Source organism: Aedes albopictus, chromosome 1, assembly GCF_035046485.1.
Source record: "Aedes albopictus strain Foshan chromosome 1, AalbF5, whole genome shotgun sequence".
Taxonomy (NCBI): Eukaryota; Metazoa; Arthropoda; class Insecta; order Diptera; family Culicidae; genus Aedes; species Aedes albopictus.
In genome coordinates, this window is record NC_085136.1 from 51,888,530 (window position 1) to 51,912,151 (window position 23,622).

Below are 23,622 nucleotides of genomic sequence, written 5' to 3' on the forward strand. Positions count from 1 at the left end.
TTTAAAATAAATTAAGAAGGAATTTTTGAACAAAGGTGCTCCTCAGGAAGAACATAAAAAAATCATTGAATGTATTCCTGGAGTAATTTCAGAAATAACTCCTGAGTGAATCTAAGAAGGAATTCATGGACGAATCTAAGAACTCCTACAGGAATCCCCGAAGGAACCCCTGGAGACCCACGTAACAACGCTGCTCAAGCAATAATGCATACATAAATGCGGTGTAAATAGAGCAAGCATTACTTTGTATGTATAATTAACCTTCCGTAACTCGCGCGGTTGACCACCTGCGTCAGCATCGTGTTGCACAAAATACAACAGCGCGATCGCTCGAGGGTTAAAGTTGAGTTGAAGTGGACAAGGGCCCCAATAAAGCCAATTTGAAGTTAGCTAAAATGCAAAGTAGGATAGGCCCTTTGTGGCCCTATCCTACTTTAATAATTAATTGAATTATTCAACTGTACATACAGAGTAATGCTCGCTTTATTTACACCGTATTAATGCATGCATTACGGCTTTAACATGTGGTTACTTTAGGGAATCTCAGAAAAAACTCAGAAAAAAGAATCCTCAGAAAAAGGACCAATAAAGGCCCGAAACGTCGGATCAGAATTAAAAAATAACGTTTTAGCTGGTCTTCCGACTGCATAAGCCGAAAACCATTTCAACTTCTAAATAAATCCCAAAAGAAAGTGGGTTCTTTGAAGACCTCAAGACAGTATGACCAAATTGTGTAGGTATCTGGCGAAATTATTGAAATGGGAAAATATTACCGTGGGGTGCCTACTAACCTGCTAACTGATAGCATTTAGATACCATAATCATAGAATTAATTGTGCAATTGTCCAAATATCACTTAAGCTATAATGGCTTAAGTGAAATTTGGACAATTCAACAGTTAGTTGTGGTTATACAGTTATGATCTATAGATGTTATGAAATACCAAAATTTGGACACCCCACGGTAACTCAGTACAGTAAATACTGGCATTTTCCCATCTTGCCTTTACATACCGTACTTACAATAGCGCTAACGACCCAGAAAAACCTTCAACTTCAATGTCCCACTCCGCACATTACCCGGCTACTTGTGGCTGCTCTGCCACAGCTCTCTCAATATCTTCGGTTTCTGCATTAACATCGCAATATGTGGTACATCGGACCGACCGTAATGGCAGCATTCGTTGGAATGTAGAGCTTACACCGGCCGGTAGGGCGTTGTTCAACATGTGGTGGCTTCCCAATGCGACATTCGCGCTCGATGATTAATCCGGAAAACGTCGGAAGCGATCTTCGGTTGCCGAAGTCGTAATGCCGGATGTCATTGATCTTTGGCAACGTGGCAAAACGTCATTACGTCGGAAATAAAATTGTACATCGGCCATCTCCTCGCCAGATCTTTGTTTGCATCGCTGGAATACAAGAACAACCGTCTCAGTCGCTTCGTGGCTTGAAATCTCTCCTTCGCCTGGTGGTCGTGAATTAAACCGGTCAAATCAGTACCAGTAAACTTACCTCTGCCGTTGGGGAACTCATTATCGTAATGACTTCGATTCCATTCTCGGTCACCACTGCCAAAATCGGGAGAGTTGATCTGAGTTTTGCCGGTGAAAATTTCAATAAGAAGTTTCAAATTCTCAACATAAACAAAAACAAACATCATAAAAAAAACTCACAGCATTTGACAGTCTACACTCATAAACAAAATATGCCACATGTTGGTTAAACAACACTAGCGCCCCTGGCGGGGGCTGCACCCGTCTAGTACTACGCGAAACACTTTTTCAAGCACGTTTGTTCACCGGTGTTCCCCTGAGTGTCGCGGACTGACTCAATATGCTCTCTCAGCGGGAGCCAAACATCGGGAGCCAAACATTGAAGATTGAGGTTATGTTAAACCTTTTTGAACCTGCACGCTAAGATCAGTTTACCTATTTTTCTAAAATATGGGTAAATTTTATTCGAATTTGCGTAAACTTTACGCAAATATGGGTAAATCAAACTCATATTTTGGAAAAGTGCACAACCTCATTTATAGGTAATATTAACCCATATTTGGGTTACTCATATGTGTGTCCACATTACCTATATTTGAGTTTTGTTAACCTATATTTGAGTATCATTTACGCATATTTGCGGTTGTGCACTTTTTGGAAAAAAGGTAAACTGATCTAAGCGTGTGTGTGATTGATTGAAGAGTATTGTTATCTAGGTGCCGCGGATGTAATCAAAACTGATATCCTCATTTGCCACTGACAAGCCGTTGGAAAGCGAGGAGAAGGATAAACATTGTTTTGAGCCTATTTCAGCTAATTTTTTCACAACTATCCATTAAAATTTCCATCGCGAATGGAAAACAGTAAACTTTTAACACGAGAACAAAATTGGAATAATGGTGGATTGATCATGTTTACTGTGGTGAATGATTCACTGATCCAAGCAACCCGATGGTACAGTAAAGCATTCGTGAATTAGTTTCTCTGGTGTACAGACGTACCTACGTAAAAGTGCTACGAAGTTCTTAGTGTAGTTTCTATAGAGTTTAAATAAAGGCTTATTATTAGATTCTAACAGTTAATTAAACTCCAAAGTATCACATCTGGCGACGAGAACAATCCACGCTGCCTTTGAGTATCGGAAAATGTAAGTAAACCCTCAAGCAACTTTTGCAAAAGTTGGGAAATCAAGCACATTTTTTTTTCTGTATCAAACATGTGGTTGCCTTAGCGACGAACTCGATTCGTCGGGCCAGGCTGAAAAGTTCACCTTAGGAGGAAACTTGCCTCAGCGGCGGATACGATCCGCCGGGTCAGGCTGTAAAAGTTCGCCTCAAAAGGAAACTTGCCTTAGCGACGGATACGATCCGTCGGGTCAGGCTGTTGAAAGAAAAGTTGACCTTCAAAGGCAACTACCTTAGCGGCGGATACGATCCGTCGGGTCAGGTTGTAAAAAGTTCGCCTTTCGAAGGGAGCTTGCCTTAGCGGCGGATACGATCCGTTGGGTCAGGCTGTTGTACAAAAAGTTGACCTTCAAAGGCAACTACCTTAGCGGCGGATACGATCCGTCGGGTCAGGTTGTAAAAAGTTCGCCTTTCGAAGGGAGCTTGCCTTAGCGGCGGATACGATCCGTCGGGTCAGGCTGTTGTACGAACGGTTGGCCTTAAAAAGCAACTGCATTTGCGGCGGATACGATCCGCCAGGTCAAACTGTGAAAATTTTGCCTCTAAAAAGGGATTTTGCCTTGGCCTTGAGAGCAACGTGTAAAATGCTAAAAAAATAATAATAACACGTGGTTGTCATGCCAACGCAATGCATCGCTTAATATATGGCAAGCCCAGTGAACCAGACGGAATTGGTTGCCAATGGCAACTGGGCAAATGAAAAACAATCTTAGTTTGTTTATGTCATGTGTCTAAGATCTCCCAAAGTTTGTAAAAGTATACATTTTTTTGAATGCAACCACAACTTAATAAAATCTACTTTAAACAGATGGAAGACCAGTTGTTTAAACTGCCACCGTTCGAGTGTGACAACGTTCCAATAACGGAACTTAGACAATCATGGTTCGATTACAAGAGACAGTTTGAGTACATCGCGGCTGCGATGAGCAAGAAGAGCAAGAAAAGACTCAAAACAAGACTCAAAAGCATCTTCCTGGCTGTCGCTGGTCGTCAACTTCAACGTGTGTATGAGAGCTTACCCAACGCTAACCATGAAACCACTGAAGACGGCGGAGATGATTTCGAAAATGTCATACAACGATTGGATACTTATTTTGCTCCGAAACGCCACGACACCTTCGAGAGGCACGCATTTTGGACGCAGAAACCAGTCACCGGCGAGACCCTTGACAAATTTTTGCTGCGGGCCAAGGTATTGGCCACTAAATGTCAGTTTGGAACAACGGAACGAGAAAGCCGCGATGCAGCCGTGATTGACAAGATCGTAATGCTTGCACCACCTGAATTGCGACGGAAAATATTGGAGAAGCCCAACATCAACTTGGACGAGCTTACCAACCTCGTCAACACCCACCTTTCTATTCAACACCAAGTCCGTGAGTTGAACCAACATGCTTCTAGTGCTGGGAACATGCTAGAAACCAGTCGTGGCAGTACGTTTGTGAACAAAATATCCAACACTAATGACAAATCTCGCTGGACACAAAGCTATCAAGTTTCCGATTGTAGCAGATGTGGTAACAGACCACACAAGCCAGAAGAGAACTGTCCAGCCAAGAACGTCAAGTGTCACAACTGCGATGCCATTGGTCATTTCGCGAAAAAGTGTCGCGGAAGGATTGATAAGTCTGGTCCGAAAAAGCGCAAGTCTACAGACTACCAAGATCATCGCCGTTTCAAGAAGCCCAAAATCAACGCTGTCAGCGCCAACCAGTTGCCTGAATCACGTGCTGTGAAACCTGAAGCTCATCCGCAGGACTCCTTCATATATGCAATCAGCGATAACCACGACGAGTTGGTTTGGTGTAAGGTCGGTGGCGTGCTCATCGAAATGATGGTCGACTCAGGTAGCAAATACAACATTGTTGATGAATCAACGTGGCAATATATCCGGAACAAAAATGCTTTCCTGAAGAATGTGCGTCCGTCATCCAAACAGCTATCGGCTTACGCACAACGTGAATCCTTGAGTATCATCTGTACATTCGATGCCGAAATAACGGTTGTCGAGGGTAATGGCCTCAGTGTTGACACTACATTTTATGTTGTAAAAGGTGGTGAACAGAACTTGCTAGGAAGAGTTACATCGAAGCAGTTGGGAGTGTTGTTGATCGGCCTACCTAGCGCCGTGAGTCCGGAGGAGATTCAGCACATTTCAGATAACGCTATAGACCATTCCCGTCTGACCTAACCCCCGTTTTTTATATTTTTCTTCGAAAGACACCTGGTTTTGATGACTTTTACCGTTTTCAGATTTTTTTTATATGCACTCCTGATTTTCATACAATTTTTTAAAAACTGGGAAATTCACCACATTTTGAAATAAAAATCACAATGCGAAGTAATTTTTGGCTGTTTTTGGCAACCCTGTAATGGTGATCTTTTTTTTCACCTCAGAAAATTAGCAACGTCTGGGACCCCTTTTTTTGTTTACACTCAGAAATGTCAAACTGCGCTGCTCCGCGACTCCATCGGTTTCATCAGGACAGAAACGACAGCAACGAACGGATCGGATCGGATTTGAACCGGACTTCGCTGACCGGACGGAGGTTCAGTGTGCCGCCTCACGTGATTCTAGTGAACATACACTAACCGGGGCAGAAATCGCTGCTTAATGCTGTGGAATTGGTGGTTGTGGACAAGGCGAATGACCGCTACGCGTATACGGATGTACGGCTACCGAGTCTTTTGTTCGACGACGGAAACCACCGCAGAAAAGGTGAGAATTCTTCATGAAATAATCAAAAAAGGTTTGTAAAGTGAACTGTTTTACACCATGATAATCGATTTATTTTCAGGAAGCATTCGACAGGGAAATGGTGGTTCTCAATCCGGTGCACATGGACACGGAGGCGGTCAAGCAGACGTTCATGCAGCTAGTCGAAGAGGCGCTCCTTGAAGCGCAGATGAGTCTTGGATTCATGTACGCCACGGGCATCTGGTTCAACGAGACGCATGTCAAGGTGCTGGTCTACAACACGATAGAAGCTTTGGGGAACAACTCGTGGGCTCATAAGGCGCTTGGGTACCGGTCCTGGCCCGGAGTTGGGTACCGATTAGTTGCGAAACTACGCTGGATTTCTACAGGAAGGTGGCCAATGGCCAATCAAGTGAAGTTTTCCGGCGGAGTAGCCGTCCATCGGATAAGGCTTCTGGATTAGATCAACTGCTTGCGGATAAGGGCGACATACATACTTAGCTGGATTGGGTCACCTCTACTATCAGGGCGGTCGCGAAATCCCGATGGACCATCAGAAAGCATTGCATCAGTACTGTAGTCTTGCGGCCAATGCAGCAAAAGTCGTTTCCATCACTACCTTGAGGGAAGCGACAACATCAAAGCGAACAATGACACAGCGTTGAAGAATTTCAAAAAGGCGGCGGATTTAGGCAATCATGTTGAGCTGTTCGATTTGGGTGTGACGTGTCTGCACGGAAAGTAGGTTCCCAAGGACACAGTAAAAGCGCTGAAGTATTTCATGGAAGCGGCCGATAAGGGATGGGTCGATAGCCAGTTGCAGCTGGGAAACACGCCTGGAAATATGTATTTTAGCGGAATTGGGGTCAAGCGGGACTTCAAGCTGGCCAACAAGTACATACTTCAACCTGGCATCGTAGTCCGGCCAAGTGATGGCCTTTTACAACCTGGACCAGATGCATGCAGTTGAACTCGGAATGATGTGTTCCTATTCGCGGTGGAGCTGTTCACGTCAGGCTCGTTGGTGAATCTGATCGAATGGCCGCTTTTTGTCAAAACCAACACGGACGACCCGGAGGGCTTCTTTGACAACGGTAGCTGGACGTTCTTGGGTGCAGAATCGGACGGCGAAGGAAAGACGATACCGAGGGCGAAGAGGATGACGCGTATGAACCGACCGACAACGACGACGAGGATGAATCCGACTCGGAGGGAGGACTACTCGGAAGCGTCTGAGGTGGCAGAGATGGAGGTAGGCTACTTGGTTGTCGTGAGAAATAATAGAGTTATTAACCCTTTATAAGGCAGTGGCAACTATATTGCCACCTACTATTTGTATTTTTTTCTGTTTTATAATAATTTATTTCGAACTTTTTTTTTGGTTTACGCAAAATTGGGACTACTAACAACGCCTGGTATTTTTTTGGTACTAAACAAAGCTTTAACAACAATTTAGGAGCCATTTGTAGTCTCAAAAATGGCTAATTTTGACCGCGTAAAGAAAATTAGCTCAAACTTATTGTAAAATTATATATTTGGTAAATATTTTAAGATATAATCAAATTCTAGGTTGACATGAGCTGAACTACACAGTTTATATTATGGATTAAGTCCCAATCCACTCTAAAATCTCTTTTCCGGCTTTTTGTCGAAGTCAAAAGAAGAAAAGTACCCTGAACGGGCAGTGGCAAGAATGTTGCCACCAGCGCTGGTGGCCTAAACGGGCAGTGGCAACTATATTGCCACCTCAAAAGCTCGTTTTTGGGGTTAACGGGCAGTGGCAACTATATTGCCACCAGCGTTTTTGGCCTAAACGGGCAGTGGCAACTATATTGCCACCTAGATTTTTGAGAGTTTCTTTTAAACAAAAATTGATTTGTGCATGCAATCATGTATATAATCATTTGTATAATAGTATGCGATGATAACTCTTCAAGTTTTCTTGGCCTTATAAAGGGTTAAAACTGCTGTTTGTTTTGTAGATTTCCGATGCGATTAAGAACCTGGCATGAATTGGTGAGATGTGGAACGAAAGCCCGCCGAGGAGGATCGCTACCGCGACAAGGATGATGACGTGGACGGCCGAAAATCTTCAAAGAAGCGATCCCATCATAGGTGAGTAACATATGATGAAAATTCAGCCGGGTACTATGACGTAATATTTTCGATTCCCGCATGTTGTACCCTGGTTGTACCAATGTTTAGGGAACAATGCATTGTTAATGGGGGCTCAACGTTTGATGTTGGCTGCCTACAATTCTCTTAGGGCAGAATAATAGCGATGCCACCTACGTGTGTATTTTTTGTTCGACTGGCTAAGACCATTGGAGATACGTGTATAAATTTATATATGCTAGATTCTTTTTGCTTGCTAACACTGCATAATTCATTGAACGCATGCCGTTCTTAGACAAGATCGAGGTATGCAGGAATCATCCTCAGTCAAAACGAAGCGGCCGGGTGGGTACAGATGAATAATTGCTTTGCTTCTGTCACATTGCTTTATGTGCTGTTTTTGCCTCTTGTTTTGCAACCTCTGAATAAATTTAATTTGTTGTCCATCGTTTCGGTCATTGTGAGAACTTCTTCAGGAACTCATTTACCGTTACACCTAAATTTCCAAATCAAAGATCCTAAATCGAACCTTCTATTTCTCTTACTCAGTTCGTCCAAGAGCAGCACGACAAGTACAGCAAGGATAGGCACCCCAGCAGCAACCACAGCAACAAACACAAGAGCAGTAGCAGATGTATGTAGTAGTCAAAGAAGGTCATAGCTATGACGTCTAGACGATCGAGCGACGAAAGCAGGGACAGCTCGCACCATCACGCATGGCATGGCCTCCAGACGCGGGTCCGTTCCTGAATGTCAGTTATGTTTAAATATTCAATAAATAAAAATGGTTCATGTGTGTGGGGAGGGGGGGGGGGGGGTGGGGGTGTTCAGCGAGTGGTTTCGCCGGAAACTGTAGAATACCCGAATGAACCCAAGCGAATTACACTTTTGAAACAGTCCACTTCTGGAGGCACAATTTGCAGTAATACATACTTCCTATTGAACAGATCTTGTCGAATAGAAGGTTCACCAAGTCCTCTGAAGTTGTGTGGTGACGCACAGTAAAACTGGTTTCGAAATAGATCAATTTTCTTTGTAGGTATTCACTCTGTCGAACAGATCTTGCCGAATAAAAGGTTCACCAAGTCCTCAGAAGTCGTTAGGTGACGCACAATTTGCTGTAGCACTTCCTTTTGAACAGATCTTGTCGAATAGAAGGTTCACCAAGTCCTCTGAAGTTGTGTGGTGACGCACAGTAAAACTGGTTTCGAAATAGATCAATTTTCTTTGTAGGTATTCACTCTGTCGAACAGATCTTGCCGAATAAAAGGTTCACCAAGTCCTCTGAAGTCGTTAGGTGACGCACAATTTGCTGTAACACTTCCTATTGAACAGATCTAGTCGAATAGAAGGTTCACCAAGTCCTCTGAAGTTGTTAGGTGACGCACAATTTGCTGTAGCACTTCCTATTGAACAGATCTAGTCGAATAGAAGGTTCACCAAGTCCTCTGAAATTGTGTGGTGACGCACAGTAAAACTGGTTTCGAAATAGATCAATTTTCTTTGTAGGTATTCACTCTGTCGAACAGATCTTGCCGAATAAAAGGTTCACCAAGTCCTCTGAAGTTGTTTGGTGACGCACAATTTGCTGTAGCACTTCCTATTGAACAGAATTAGTCGAATAGAAGGTTCACCAAGTCCTCTGAAGTTGTGTGGTGACGCACAGTAAAACTGGTTTCGAAATAGATCAATTTTCTTTGTAGGTATTCACTCTGTCGAACAGATCTTGCCGAATAAAAGGTTCACCAAGTCCTCTGAAGTTGTTTGGTGACGCACAATTTGCTGTAGCACTTCCTATTGAACAGATCTAGTCGAATAGAAGGTTCACCAAGTCCTCTGAAGTTGTGTGGTGACGCACAGTAAAACTGGTTTCGAAATAGATCAATTTTCTTTGTAGGTATTCACTCTGTCGAACAGATCTTGCCGAATAAAAGGTTCACCAAGTCCTCTGAAGTCGTTAGGTGACGCACAATTTGCTGTAACACTTCCTATTGAACAGATCTAGTCGAATAGAAGGTTCACCAAGTCCTCTGAAGTTGTTTGGTGACGCACAATTTGCTGTAGCACTTCCTATTGAACAGATCTAGTCGAATAGAAGGTTCACCAAGTCCTCTGAAGTTGTGTGGTGACGCACAGTAAAACTGGTTTCGAAATAGATCAATTTTCTTTGTAGGTATTCACTCTGTCGAACAGATCTTGCCGAATAAAAGGTTCACCAAGTCCTCTGAAGTTGTTTGGTGACGCACAATTTGCTGTAGCACTTCCTATTGAACAGATCTAGTCGAATAGAAGGTTCACCAAGTCCTCTGAAGTTGTGTGGTGACGCACAGTAAAACTGGTTTCGAAATAGATCAATTTTCTTTGTAGGTATTCACTCTGTCGAACAGATCTTGCCGAATAAAAGGTTCACCAAGTCCTCTGAAGTTGTTTGGTGACGCACAATTTGCTGTAGCACTTCCTATTGAACAGAATTAGTCGAATAGAAGGTTCACCAAGTCCTCTGAAGTTGTGTGGTGACGCACAGTAAAACTGGTTTCGAAATAGATCAATTTTCTTTGTAGGTATTCACTCTGTCGAACAGATCTTGCCGAATAAAAGGTTCACCAAGTCCTCTGAAGTCGTTAGGTGACGCACAATTTGCTGTAACACTTCCTATTGAACAGATCTAGTCGAATAGAAGGTTCACCAAGTCCTCTGAAGTTGTTAGGTGACGCACAATTTGCTGTAGCACTTCCTATTGAACAGATCTAGTCGAATAGAAGGTTCACCAAGTCCTCTGAAGTTGTGTGGTGACGCACAGTAAAACTGGTTTCGAAATAGATCAATTTTCTTTGTAGGTATTCACTCTGTCGAACAGATCTTGCCGAATAAAAGGTTCACCAAGTCCTCTGAAGTTGTTTGGTGACGCACAATTTGCTGTAGCACTTCCTATTGAACAGAATTAGTCGAATAGAAGGTTCACCAAGTCCTCTGAAGTTGTGTGGTGACGCACAGTAAAACTGGTTTCGAAATAGATCAATTTTCTTTGTAGGTATTCACTCTGTCGAACAGATCTTGCCGAATAAAAGGTTCACCAAGTCCTCTGAAGTTGTTTGGTGACGCACAATTTGCTGTAGCACTTCCTATTGAACAGATCTAGTCGAATAGAAGGTTCACCAAGTCCTCTGAAGTTGTTTGGTGACGCACAATTTGCTGTAGCACTTCCTATTGAACAGATCTAGTCGAATAGAAGGTTCACCAAGTCCTCTGAAGTTGTGTGGTGACGCACAGTAAAACTGGTTTCGAAATAGATCAATTTTCTTTGTAGGTATTCACTCTGTCGAACAGATCTTGCCGAATAAAAGGTTCACCAAGTCCTCTGAAGTCGTTAGGTGACGCACAATTTGCTGTAACACTTCCTATTGAACAGATCTAGTCGAATAGAAGGTTCACCAAGTCCTCTGAAGTTGTTAGGTGACGCACAATTTGCTGTAGCACTTCCTATTGAACAGATCTAGTCGAATAGAAGGTTCACCAAGTCCTCTGAAGTTGTTTGGTGACGCACAATTTGCTGTAGCACTTCCTATTGAACAGATCTAGTCGAATAGAAGGTTCACCAAGTCCTCTGAAGTTGTGTGGTGACGCACAGTAAAACTGGTTTCGAAATAGATCATTTTTCTTTGTAGGTATTCACTCTGTCGAACAGATCTTGCCGAATAAAAGGTTCACCAAGTCCTCTGAAGTCGTTAGGTGACGCACAATTTGCTGTAACACTTCCTATTGAACAGATCTAGTCGAATAGAAGGTTCACCAAGTCCTCTGAAGTTGTGTGGTGACGCACAGTAAAACTGGTTTCGAAATAGATCAATTTTCTTTGTAGGTATTCACTCTGTCGAACAGATCTTGCCGAATAAAAGGTTCACCAAGTCCTCTGAAGTCGTTAGGTGACGCACAATTTGCTGTAACACTTCCTATTGAACAGATCTAGTCGAATAGAAGGTTCACCAAGTCCTCTGAAGTTGTTTGGTGACGCACAATTTGCTGTAGCACTTCCTATTGAACAGATCTAGTCGAATAGAAGGTTCACCAAGTCCTCTGAAGTTGTGTGGTGACGCACAGTAAAACGGGTTTCGAAATAGATCAATTTTCTTTGTAGGTATTCACTCTGTCGAACAGATCTTGCCGAATAAAAGGTTCACCAAGTCCTCTGAAGTCGTTAGGTGACGCACAATTTGCTGTAACACTTCCTATTGAACAGATCTAGTCGAATAGAAGGTTCACCAAGTCCTCTGAAGTCGTTAGGTGACGCACAATTTGCTGTAATACTTCCTATTGAACAGATCTTGTCGAATGAAAGGTTCACCAAGTCCTCTGAAGTCAGCACAGTACATCTGGTTTTTGTAGGGAATGAGAAATAGATCTATCTGCTTTTAAAATTGTTATTGCAATTTTGTAGTTAGTTATACTTTTTGTCATTTTGTAGTTATCTGGCCGAGGCTTTAGATGTCCATAAGGATTTATGTTTTCATAAGGTACATCACGTCCTTTCAATTTGCATGGTGATGCGAGAAATCATTCTACTAAAATGGTCTAATAATTGTTCCACAAGTTCATACTTGCTGTGTACCAGGTCGATAATCAAACGAGCAGCACTTGGCGGGCAGGCGCCAAAGATGGACATTTGGAATGAATGATGCAAAACTAAAGCCCACGCTTGTTTACTTGATGAGGAGAGGGGTGAAAAGTAAGAAGTAGTTCATACTTTGTATATAGTAGCCTTTATTTCAGTCAAGTAGAGTACCTAACAATTCTGGGGTTCTTAACTTCCGGAAGCGGCAGCGTCACACTTTCGAACATGTCGCATCTGACCACGGATTTGTATCAGCATACCTGACCTGACTGCTCCGCCTCGGAACGGATGGGGAACCTGGATCTGCTTTCGGTCTGCCCAGATCCACACCCACAGAGATCGGCACGACCCGTTTGTCCAGTTTCGGCTTATGTTTGTGGCCAGAATCGACTTCGGCTTGCTCGGTCGTCCGGAGAGCTTGGAAATGATCGATGACGGTGTTTCGGCGCATCAGTGACCCCTCCAGCGTGTCAAGTTCGTGGATACGTCGTACTTGATATTGCAAAACTCCGACAGCTTGGCACTGGACGGCCTGGCATCATGACCCCCAGTTCCTCTTCCTACAGGGCATCTGACAGACAGCCGATCATCTTCGGTTTGGTTACCTCCTCCGTTCAACGACCGGACAACTGCTCCCGGAGAATACGGATCTCGGCGCAACGTCGGATGCGATCAATTGACCAACGTTTTCATGTCCTTGGTGTTGTGCAACTGCAACGGGCAAGGACTGGAACAGCGCATTTAGGAAGCAGGTCTTCCCGAAGTTGTGCAATCCGGCGATCTGGCTTCGCTTCTGCCGTATTAATCTTGAGTTACCTGGAAGTAAAAAAATCACGTTAGTTTCGCCTTATCAAATCAATCAGATAAATAATCGATGTTTTTTCGAGTGTTTTTTCCACATTACTCACCGGAAGGGCCCCAAAACACGACAGCACCGACGACGACGGCAGCGGTCACTCCCGCTGACAACCTTCGATGAAAACTCTGGTAGAAAAAAACATAAACAAAAAAAAAAAAGAATGAAAAAGTCGCAGAAAACCGAACGACTTTTTTGGATTTTTCAGGTTGTATGAGGATAAAAGGTTTTAATTAACAAAAAAACTGATGTTTTCCGCCGCTACCACAACCTTCTATACACTGAACGGGCCAGACCATACAACGGAACTCGATTTAGGAAACGCCACCTGTGGTAGGTCCTGCTGGTGCAGAATGCTGTTTTCTGTTTCGCGAAACATAACCACCTCCGCAATCAAGCCCGAACAAAAACACCAGCACCACCGATGTGTTTTGGGACAACGCCGCGTGTACTCCAGGGCTCAGAAGCTCCATGCCGTCTTTCAGTAGCGTACTGATCACGTAGAGGAAACCGCGGGTTGTGCTAGTCACCGATTCCTTGGGCCCTTGGCACGGAACCGATTTGCACGGACCGAAGCAAATCAAAACGTCCTGGATCAAAACAAAAACAAGCGTCTGACAGTTTGCTGGCTGATCAAAAACTCACCACATCGCTGCGGTTGAGCCATAGGGGAGAAAGGGGTTTGACGGAAATTGGGGTGAATTAATATATAGGAGACGGTAGGGTTAAGTGCTACTTCGCAGGTTTTTCATTGTTTTTCAATAGTTAGAGCCTTCAAAACGTATAGGTTCCTTAGGAAAGATTGCTCAATAAATTGTCAGAAAGCCGTAGGGCACATAAAAAAAATTCACGGGAATGGTCTATTGATAAGTTCCCTGTAATTAAAGGTATAAATTAGTATTTAGCTAATAAACACAAATTGTAAAATTTAATCATACATACAGGCGTCAAAATACGTATTAACATTGATGAAACTGTCAACCCCGTGGCCCAACATGTTCGCCGAGTCCCAATAGCTCTTCGTCAACAAGTCGAAGATCAACTCAATAGGCTATTAAAATTGCCCAGGTAACCACTAAGCACTGTTCTAAGCATAATAACGGTCATTGAACAGATTTTCAGTGCTAAGAAGCTCTATATAAGCATTTCTAATGCTTATAGGCACTATAAACAGTAAGAACTAAAATAAGCCCTGTATGCTTATATAAAGCCTACAAGCTGTAAAGAAGTTTGTCAGTGCTGTCACAGGGCTTGGAGTACATGACGTTTATATCAATCAAAATTGATTTCGACCAAAACAGACTCGGTCATGACTAATACATTTTAACATGAATGTTAACGGATCGAGATCGGGGGAACAGAATCATTTTTGTGGTCATTGGACGAATGCTGCTCGGAATGTTATTGTTCAAAAGATAATGGATCTTTCAAGCAAATGTGGTGATTCCAGACTTGATTCTCATAGTTTATTAGTTCTACAAACTCCAGCTACGGCCGGAAAACGTTGCAAAAGAGGAGCTGCAACGTTTTCCGTTTATTTGTATACATGTTACTTCTGCATTTGTTCTCTTGCTGCATTTGTCGCCACCAAATTGATCACTAAATCATCACCCTTCCATATAATTTTGAACCGTCGAGATAATTTTCCATGGTTTAAATACTAGTTTGATCACACTGATTCCATGGCGCATCGGTGGAGCAGATGGAAAACGCAAATAGACATGGACTTTCGATCAGGAACCCGGAGGACAATGGCTGGAATCTGGGTCATACAGCAAAAAAGTAACTTCAGTGAAGCAAAAAAAAATGAGAAAGGAACAGGAGATAAACAAAAAAAATTATTTTTGTCTTTTTTCTTCGTCTCACTTTTGACAACTACCGCTCCAGAGACCTGGTACGGAATTTTGAAGTTGGCCGCATATAAGCCGAATAATGCGCCAAAAGTGGCTTTTGAGCAGCTCTATTAGGGGATATAGAACTAATTAGCTCTGTTAGCCAGGTTCTATATTTGACTATAGAACCGATTTAATGCCATTTTTACGGCTTAATGGTTACTTGGGTGGGTATTATCGAAAAAGTTAATGGTCCTAGTCCGTGGGTGTCACCTGTTGTAATAGTCATAAAAGACAACGGTGACGTGCGGCTGTGCATCGACATGCGTCGTGTTAACACTGCGATCCGGAGAGAGTATCATATGATACCTACTCTTGATGATCTTCTTGCAAGGTACTGTATCAAGATGAAGTTGTGAAATGAATAACATAAAATAAATTAACATAATAATTAACAGGTTAAATGGATCCATGTGATTTTCCCGGCTTGACATCAAAGATGCGTATCACCAAGTGGAATTGCATGAGTCAAGTCGACACATCACGACATTCATTACGCACCTCGGGATGTTCCGATACACAAGGTTAATGTTCGGAATCTGCAGCGCGTCCGAACACTTTCAAAGGATAATCGAACAGTTATTGAGCGACTGTCCCAACTCCTTCAACTTTCAAGATGACATCTTTATTTATGGGAAAACGGAAGCTGAACACGATGCCGCCTTGCAGCGCGTTCTACATACCCTGGAAGCCCACAACGTGGTACTAAATACGAAGAAGTGCAAATTCAAGGTATCGGAGACGGAATTTCTAGGGCACGATATCTCCCAACACGGCGTTAAACCAACGGAAGATAAAATAATGGCCGTGCAGCAGTTCAGGTCACCCAGATCTGCGGAGGAGGTACGCAGTTTTCTTGGTCTTGTTGGCTACGTAGGAAGGTTCATCCCCGATTTGGCTACCAAGACATTCCATCTTCGACAGCTGACTGTTACCGGACAGAAATTCGACTGGTCGTCGAAGCACGATATTGCGTTCCAAAATCTCAAGCAGGCAGTATGCTCCGCTCCAGTACTAGGATTTTTCGATAATAACCGACGAACTAGAGTAGTCACAGATGCGTCACCAGTGGGTTTAGGAGCAGTCCTACTGCAGTTTGAAGATGAATGCGATGATAAGCCGATCGTCATTTCGTATGCTAGCAAGAGCCTATCTCCCACAGAGCGCAGATATTGTCAAACCGAGAAGGAAGCCCTCGCCATAGTGTGGAGCGTCGAGAAGTTTAAATTGTTCCTGCTCGGCAGGGACTTCGAACTCGAAACTGACCACCGTCCTTTAACATTGATTTTCAAGCCAACCTCGCAGCCTCCAGGTCGCATCGAAAGATGGGTACTCAGATTACAACCGTTCAAATTCAAGATTGTGTATAAGCCCGGCAAGCTGAACGTTGCGGACCCGCTTTCTCGTTTATCTCCAACAAATGATAATGAAGACATCGATAAATGCGACGACAAGATCTACATCAATGCCATTACGGATTCAGTTGCTGTGGATGTATCAGAAATCAAGAACGCAATAGACGAGGACCCGGAATTGCTTATCGTTAAGGACGCTCTGTTGACAGGAGATTGGGCGAATGAATCAGTCAGGGATGGTGCCAAGAAGTATACACCCTTCCAAAACGAGCTGGCTCTTCTTGAAGATTACGTAATCCGCGGGTGCAGAATAGTTATTCCTCAAAATTTGCGTACAAGGATGCTGCAGCTCGCACACGAAGGGCATCCAGGAGAAACGTTGATGATAACGCGCCTGCGTGACAGAGTTTGGTGGCCTGGAATGGACGAAGATGCAAGAAAAACAGTTAAACACTGTGAAGGCTGCCGTTTGGTTAGTAGACCCTCTGCACCCGAGCCAATGCGCCGTCGAGCTATGCCAAATGAGCCATGGATAGATGTAGCAATGGACTTTCTGGGCCCGTTACCGTCGAACGTATATCTCTTGGTGATAGTGGATTACTACAGCCGATACAAGGAAGTGTGTATCATGAAGAGGATCACATCAGAAGAAACAATCAAACAAATCGAACCAATCTTTGTGCGGTTAGGTTATCCAAGAACGATCACACTGGACAACGGTCGTCAGTTTATCAGCACGGAATTTGAGGACTATTGTCGCACAAGAAACATAACTCTCAACCATACCGCTCCATACTGGCCGCAGGCGAATGGCGAAGTTGAGAGACAAAACAGCTCTCTGCTAAAACTATTGGGGATTTGCAATGGGTTGTCCGACCCTGTGAGTGTAACACCCCTACTTGGCATCATCATCATCGACTTCGTCGTCGATGAACCACCGACGCGCAAGCGGAGCGCGCGAACGCAGACAGAGAAAGAAGAAACATTTTTCATTCCACCATTGTTAACCGACCGAAGTAGACGTGAATTATAAGTTCAGTTTTTCTATCGCAAAGTGTCCGTGTTTTAATTCGGTTCTTCCCAATTCCCTATCGCAATTTCCACTGCGCGTGTGTCCTCTGTTGCCCTCAAAAACGACTCAAGATCAGCCATTCTTTAAACCGTGATTGGGAAACGGATTTGCTGCAGTATTTAATGATGTATAACACCACTGCACACTCAATTACGGGAAAGGCCCCATCGGTGCTATTGCAAAATCGTTTAATTCGGTCCAAAATTCCGACGATTGGCGACATAGAAACGGCGCCACCTGTTAGTTCCGAAGCCCAAGACAGAGATACCGTTTTAAAACATAGAGGGAAAGAAAGGGAAGATATCAGACGTCATGCAAAGCCCTCAGAAGTTCAAGAAGGAGACAAAGTTCTGTTGAAGAACCTTGTGTCGACAGGCAAACTTACTTCAACATTTGGCAGAACAGAATATAACGTAGTTGAGAGGAAAGGAAACCGCGTTACAGTATTTGATCCCGTATCCGGTGGCGTGCTTGAAAGAAACACGGCTCATGTCAAGAAAATACCCAAACATCCTAACGATGAAGGAACATCAAGTGGCGTATGCGATGGAACAAACAGTCCTGTAGTCGGTCACGATCTGGAACCAGTGCAAACATCTCGTCCATCCCGCTCGATGTCTCGACCAACCTGGCAACGCGATTATGTTGTCAATCAACCATAATCTGGATAAAAAGGAAGATGTGGTGAATGATTCACTGATCCAAGCAACCCGATGGTACAGTAAAGCATTCGTGAATTAGTTTCTCTGGTGTACAGACGTACCTACGTCAAAGTGCTACGAAGTTCTTAGTGTAGTTTCTATAGAGTTTAAATAAAGGCTTATTATTAGATTCTAACAGTTAATTAAACTCCAAAGTATCACATTTACTATTTCCGAACAGCGTCGCGACGGCGTGTTTGACAACCGCGCCGAGAGAGGTGGTTGCAAGAAAATTGAACGCTCGTGCGTGTTTACAAGCTGTGTGCCGGTCTTAAATCAGCTGATTTCTCGGGCCTTTGACAGTATTCCTATGAAAATGACAGTTTAGCGTTTGCGCCTTTGTTCGGTAGCTGTAAACAGTGGCATGCGCGGACCTGTCAACTGAAAAAAAGGCCTATTTTAGGATGGCGACATTGAGTTCACACAATCGGTGAGCCGACAAAAACCGAGTACATAAACCATTATAGTCGGGTTCTTGCCAAGTTCATACACGCTAAGAAAATGTTACTCTAAAATGAGTAAGATTCACACAAAACTGAGCTAAACTGGAACAGCTCAAAAAATGAGTAAATTGCATTTCCAGCGATAGCGCTGGCCCAGGTGCAAAAATCCAACTGGTTAAAGCCGTATAATATTCTTCACATCAGCAAGAATATTATACGACTTAAACTGATGAGATTTTCGCACTTGGGTCAGCGCTAGCGCTGGAAAAAAAATTTACTCAATTTTGAGTTGTCCCACTTTAGCTCAGTTTTGTGTGAATTTTCTGACCGTGTACACGGTCAGAAAATTCACTCATTTTGGAGCTAAAGTGGGACAACTCAAAAATGAGTAATTTTTTTTTCCAGCGATAGCGTTGGCCCAAGTGCGAAAATCTCATCAGTTTAAGTCGTATAATATTCTTGCTGATGTGAAGAATATTATACGGCTTAAATTGGTTGGATTTTTACACTTGGGCCTGCGCTATCGATGGAAATGCAATTTACTCATTTTTTGAGCTGTTCCAGTTTAGCTCAGTTTTGTGTGAATCTTACTCATTTTAGAGTAACATTTTCTTAGCGTGTATTGGATAACAATAGCACGATCTTACACACTTAATTATTGGTACCGAACTCGGTTTGATTTTTTACCGAGATTCTTCGGTTGCACATAAGAAACCGACAAATTCGGTTTATTTGCAACATTTTGATGGTAGAAACCGACTTTTCGTTAGAAGTGACAGATCTTGACAATTTGATATGTCATCGCTACCGAATAAGCCGGTTCTCCTCCAAAACTTACGAGTTCGGTTAGAAGATACCGAAAAAACTCGGTTCACCGCTTTGGCGAGCTCAACATTTGCGCGGCCATGTTTGTTTTCCCCCAATGTTTGCTGGTTGTGATTAAAGTGAAAATATCGGTGTTTTAATGTGATTTAAAGGTTTTTGCCTGGGTTTTTGGTTGGTTGAACAGGATGACATCTTCTAAAAGAAGCTGGTAAGTGATTTAGTTATTAGCTTATAAATTCGCACGTTTAAAATAATGCGTGTTCGACTACATTTTTCAGATAATGTTCCAGTTCGCAGATGCAGTAAGAAGCAACATCCTGATGCACGTAAACCTTCTCCACCAACAAATTTTATACAGCATTTGTAGTGGCGGAACGCGGTGAAACCAATCCGGCTAATATTATTGAAAAGTGTGACAAATAAAGTACATGTTTGAGAAACTTAAACAAGTCAAGGGTTTTATCGCAAGTTTTATTTCTTTTACATCAGAATCGCCAAAATTTGATATTCGATTCCAATAAGATTAATTGAATTTTGACAAACCGATGTTCGGGTGGCCACGTTTCTATTCTTAAAATTCAACCGACCTCGTCGGTAAGTTTGACAGTTACGGTCAGACTGAATTTCTAACGAACACTCGGTTCATTCATTTTGAACCGAGCAGCCAACCGAGTGTTCAGCAGATAAAAACTCGGTTGAAACTTAACCGAGTTCGGTTCATTTTTCTAAGTGTGTAGTCAATGCACAAACCCGCAGTCGACATAAACAAATTCAAATGTTGTCGTACTGATGACGTCATTTTGACTTTACTTAACGTTTCGTCCTAATCGATTCATAATTACATTACTCTAATTCAGTTTATTCATTTTAATTCAGTTTATTATTTTACTTAAAAAAGATAAAAACGTCAAAAGCTATGATTACATCAATAAAATTAAAAAAAAATATTTTGCTTAAAAAGACAAAAAACGTCAAACGTTACATCACACCACCCGGTTTTATGAAAATTTGATCAGACGCACTGATCAAATTTTCATAACTCTCTGAATAATACGCGAAAAACATTAATAGATATTACCTCTTGCAGTTGAACCAACCAAAAACAAAAAAATGTCAGTTCGTCACATTACGAATAGAGCATTCACTAAAACTGAAAACCTAAATAAAACTACATCAATCGATCAGCACAATGAAACATGTTCATCGATGTTGCTGACCGAAAACCTAACCGAACCGGTTGACTGCATTATCAAATATCGATTTGACACATTAAAAATCAACACTACGCAATACCGGATTATCCGATTATCAGATTATCAGATATCATCAGAACAATTTGTCTGACTCGACCACCTGATAACCCACAACTCAATTAAAAACCGATTTTCAATATCAAAATATTTTATTGACCAGTCTAGAATTCCTAAACGAAAGCGCGCAGCTCTATTTGCGTGCAATAACAAACTGACAGCATCATAACTTGCATGCAACTTCTTGCATGCCGCGATTACTGACAACCCTGCAGAAAACATCGCACTGTCAGTTCTCGCGATCGGCGAAAACAACAACTGGGAAACGAACAAGAAGTTCGTTTCCTGTGAAAAAAGTTTCGGACAAGCAGCAAGGAGGACGACGTGGGACCAGAAAACTTTTTCGATTGCGGATAAACCGGGGGAGTAAAGGTAATTATTAACAAATTAGCATATTATTAAACCGTTATCATTTCTTTTCAGATCAGTCATCGTGGGATTCCTCTACATCCGACCTCCGTCGGGAAAAAGTCCTAGGGAGAAAAAAAAATAGTATGGGAAAGAACGTGGCAAACACGACATTGCCTTGCATGGGCTTGCATGGAATTTAACTATCACTAGCGGAGATAGACGGTGCTTATCAAGCGCATTTATGACGTCAGCGATTTTATAGTACCGGTGATTGTGTACGGCTGCCGATTCAAAATCGATATGGAACTAAACCGATTGATGCTTCATTTGAGAAACGACGACCGACGGCATATCGGACATCGGCTATTGGATTGATGCATAATTACTCAACATAACCGGCGCGGGAATCAAAAACTACGACGACCGACATTATTATCGAGCCATGGACTTTGTTTAGACGTGCTACGAATTTTTTTGGAGCTCGTCGAGATACGCTTTTCCCGGAAGTGATCCAACAAGCCCAATGGAACACCAGTCGTTCGCCGGCAACTGGAATCCCCGACACACCGAAAAGTTACCGAAGGAACACCAGTGTGATTAGTCGGAAGCTGATATTTCCGCTAAGGATGAACGGGACGAAAACGATACCGGACTAACTCGTGCGGAATCTCGGAAAGCGGTGACCGAAAAGCGGAAAACGGTAGCCAAATCAACGGGTGAGTCAGTTTTTTTTTTCACTAACAAGAATCAATACTAATCTCGATTTAAGTAGATAAGTAACTAACTTTAATGCGTAGTTCTTTTCGCTAATCTTTGAATTTATGCGACGCATTTTTCGTTCATCCTAGAGATGATTTCAGTACATTTTCCTTCGCAGGAAAATGTCATAGCTTAATCATCCTGAAATCCTAGATTTTTTTTCAAAAAACTGACATGAAATATGCCTATTGCATTACCTTTTTCGTCTACCAGATCATAACTGTCACCTAGAACTCTACTTACATATGCTATAACATATTTGGCATCTAATTTTGCACAAAAGTCCTTAGATTTGTCTGACAAGACTGTGTTCTTCTTTAACACCTTTTCTCCTATTTGATAGGTGGGTGCACGTTTATTGGAGCGTAAATTACTTTGCCTGTTTTTCGTATGCTTCGGGTAAATTTTTCCGAACAGATTTATATAAATTCTCCCGTTCTTCATCGTTAAGAGTAAAACTAGTACTACTGTTCGAATTTCTTAATCTTTCGTATTCAACTCCATCTGAAATCATATTCCTACCGAAAGTGATGAAATACGGGGAATATTTCGTCGAATCGTGGACGGAATTTCTTATAGAACACGCTATATGTTGTATATTGTCGGACCACTGTTTATGGTTGCCTTTTAGTGTCGCTCTGATCGCTGTAGTGACCACTTTATTGACCCTCTCGGTGTTATTCACCTGTGGGTGGTATGAGGGTGTGAGCCAATGCTTCACCCCATACTATTGTTTTAACAGCGAAGCAAATATTTTTGAGGTAAACTGACTACCGTTACCCGTCAGTACTATTTTAGGTACCCCAAAGAAAAAAAATATGGCCTGCTCCAGGAATTCTACCAATAAAGAACCCGTGGCTTGCCTAAATGGTTGGACCATGATGTCTGTGACCACAAGTAAACATGTGAATCCCTTTCCTGAAGCTGGGAATGGCCCAACATAATCAAGTGTAATGAACTGAAAAGGGTAATCACAGTACTTTTTCTGCGATCCCATTTTGGGGATGGGATTCACATTAATGCCTTTGGACATTTTACACGTAGAGCAGTTTTTACTAAAGCTAAAAATACTTGTCCCTAAGTGTACTGAGTGTCTTTTCATACCCCAAATGAGGAATTTTATGAACCGATTCAATCAAGGCTAATCGCTCTGATTTTGGAGGATAGTATCTCCATTCAAAACGTTTATCTTTAAGCTTTCCTGACCCAAGTAACCACGGTGCTGAAGCCTTATTGCATGCAGATATACGGTGTATTTAGTGCAATCATTACTTTACATGCAAACTTAAGGTTGATTTAAAGTGGAAATGGGCAATTATGCGACTGCTTCAAGATTATACCAGCATAATCTTAATTTGATTCTATAATTGCCCACTTCCACTTTAAATCAACCTTAAGTTTGCATGTAAAGTAATGATTGCACTAAATACACCGTATATCTGCATGCAATAAGGCTTCAGCACTGTGGTTACTTGGGGACTCCTCTACATACTTATAAATTCTATTACCAGCTAGCTACTTTAAAGTTTTTGAAATCATTTGGGCTCTTAATGATATTGTCAATTAATTCCGCATAATCGTTGTCAATTACTTGAATCGAATCAATACGTGATAAACAATCTGCTAAGATGTTATCTTTACCTTTACGGTACTGTAGAACGAAATCATAAGATTGTAATTTGAGGGCCCACCGGCGTATTCTTGAGTTGGCGTTAAGGACAGACTTGTTAGAATCCCAAAATGGCCGCCACAATGGCCGACTTTGGCACCTACTCACGATTTCTAACGCACAAATCTCTTCGTTAACAAAACCAGCGCACCTGATCTTTTTATTTTAAGCTTATTACATGTGAGCAAGAACAGAATAATAAAATGCACTGTTGTTTGAAGTTTGCTTCTTTAGATTTGTGCTTTTGAAGTTCTTCTGCACTGTTCAAGCGGGATTTCATGACGTTTG

At 42.4% G+C, this 23,622-nt stretch overlaps 3 protein-coding genes across 4 annotated transcripts in view; 2 read left to right on the top strand and 1 right to left on the bottom strand.

Moving 5' to 3' along the window:
- The first annotated feature begins 3,487 nt into the window (after window positions 1–3,487).
- LOC134288385 (uncharacterized) lies at window positions 3,488–4,870 on the top strand. Its single transcript, XM_062853109.1, has one exon. The coding sequence runs from the start codon at window positions 3,488–3,490 to the stop codon at window positions 4,868–4,870; it is 1,383 nt and encodes a 460-aa protein (XP_062709093.1).
- A 7,053-nt stretch (window positions 4,871–11,923) lies between these two features.
- On the bottom strand, window positions 11,924–13,804 carry LOC109402044 (ubiquitin carboxyl-terminal hydrolase 30 homolog). Of its 2 annotated transcripts, none has more exons than XR_009996025.1 (3): window positions 13,229–13,804; window positions 13,010–13,085; window positions 11,924–12,917 (listed from the first exon to the last, which is right to left on the bottom strand). XR_009996025.1 is itself a non-coding variant. In XM_029861429.2 (3 exons), the coding sequence occupies exons 1-3, from the start codon at window positions 13,334–13,336 to the stop codon at window positions 12,703–12,705; spliced, it is 342 nt and encodes a 113-aa protein (XP_029717289.2). In that variant the 5' UTR covers window positions 13,337–13,798; the 3' UTR covers window positions 11,924–12,702. The 2 variants fall into 2 exon arrangements, 1 of the variants encoding a protein (XP_029717289.2); XM_029861429.2 differs by having other exon boundaries at window positions 13,286–13,798.
- A 6,793-nt stretch (window positions 13,805–20,597) lies between these two features.
- Window positions 20,598–23,622, top strand: part of LOC109403823 (uncharacterized) — a 70,699-nt gene continuing 67,674 nt past the window's right edge. Inside the window, exon 1 of the mRNA XM_062844515.1 lies at window positions 20,598–21,622. The gene's annotated coding sequence lies outside the window, so the exon portion shown is untranslated. The remainder of the gene's footprint in view (window positions 21,623–23,622) is intronic.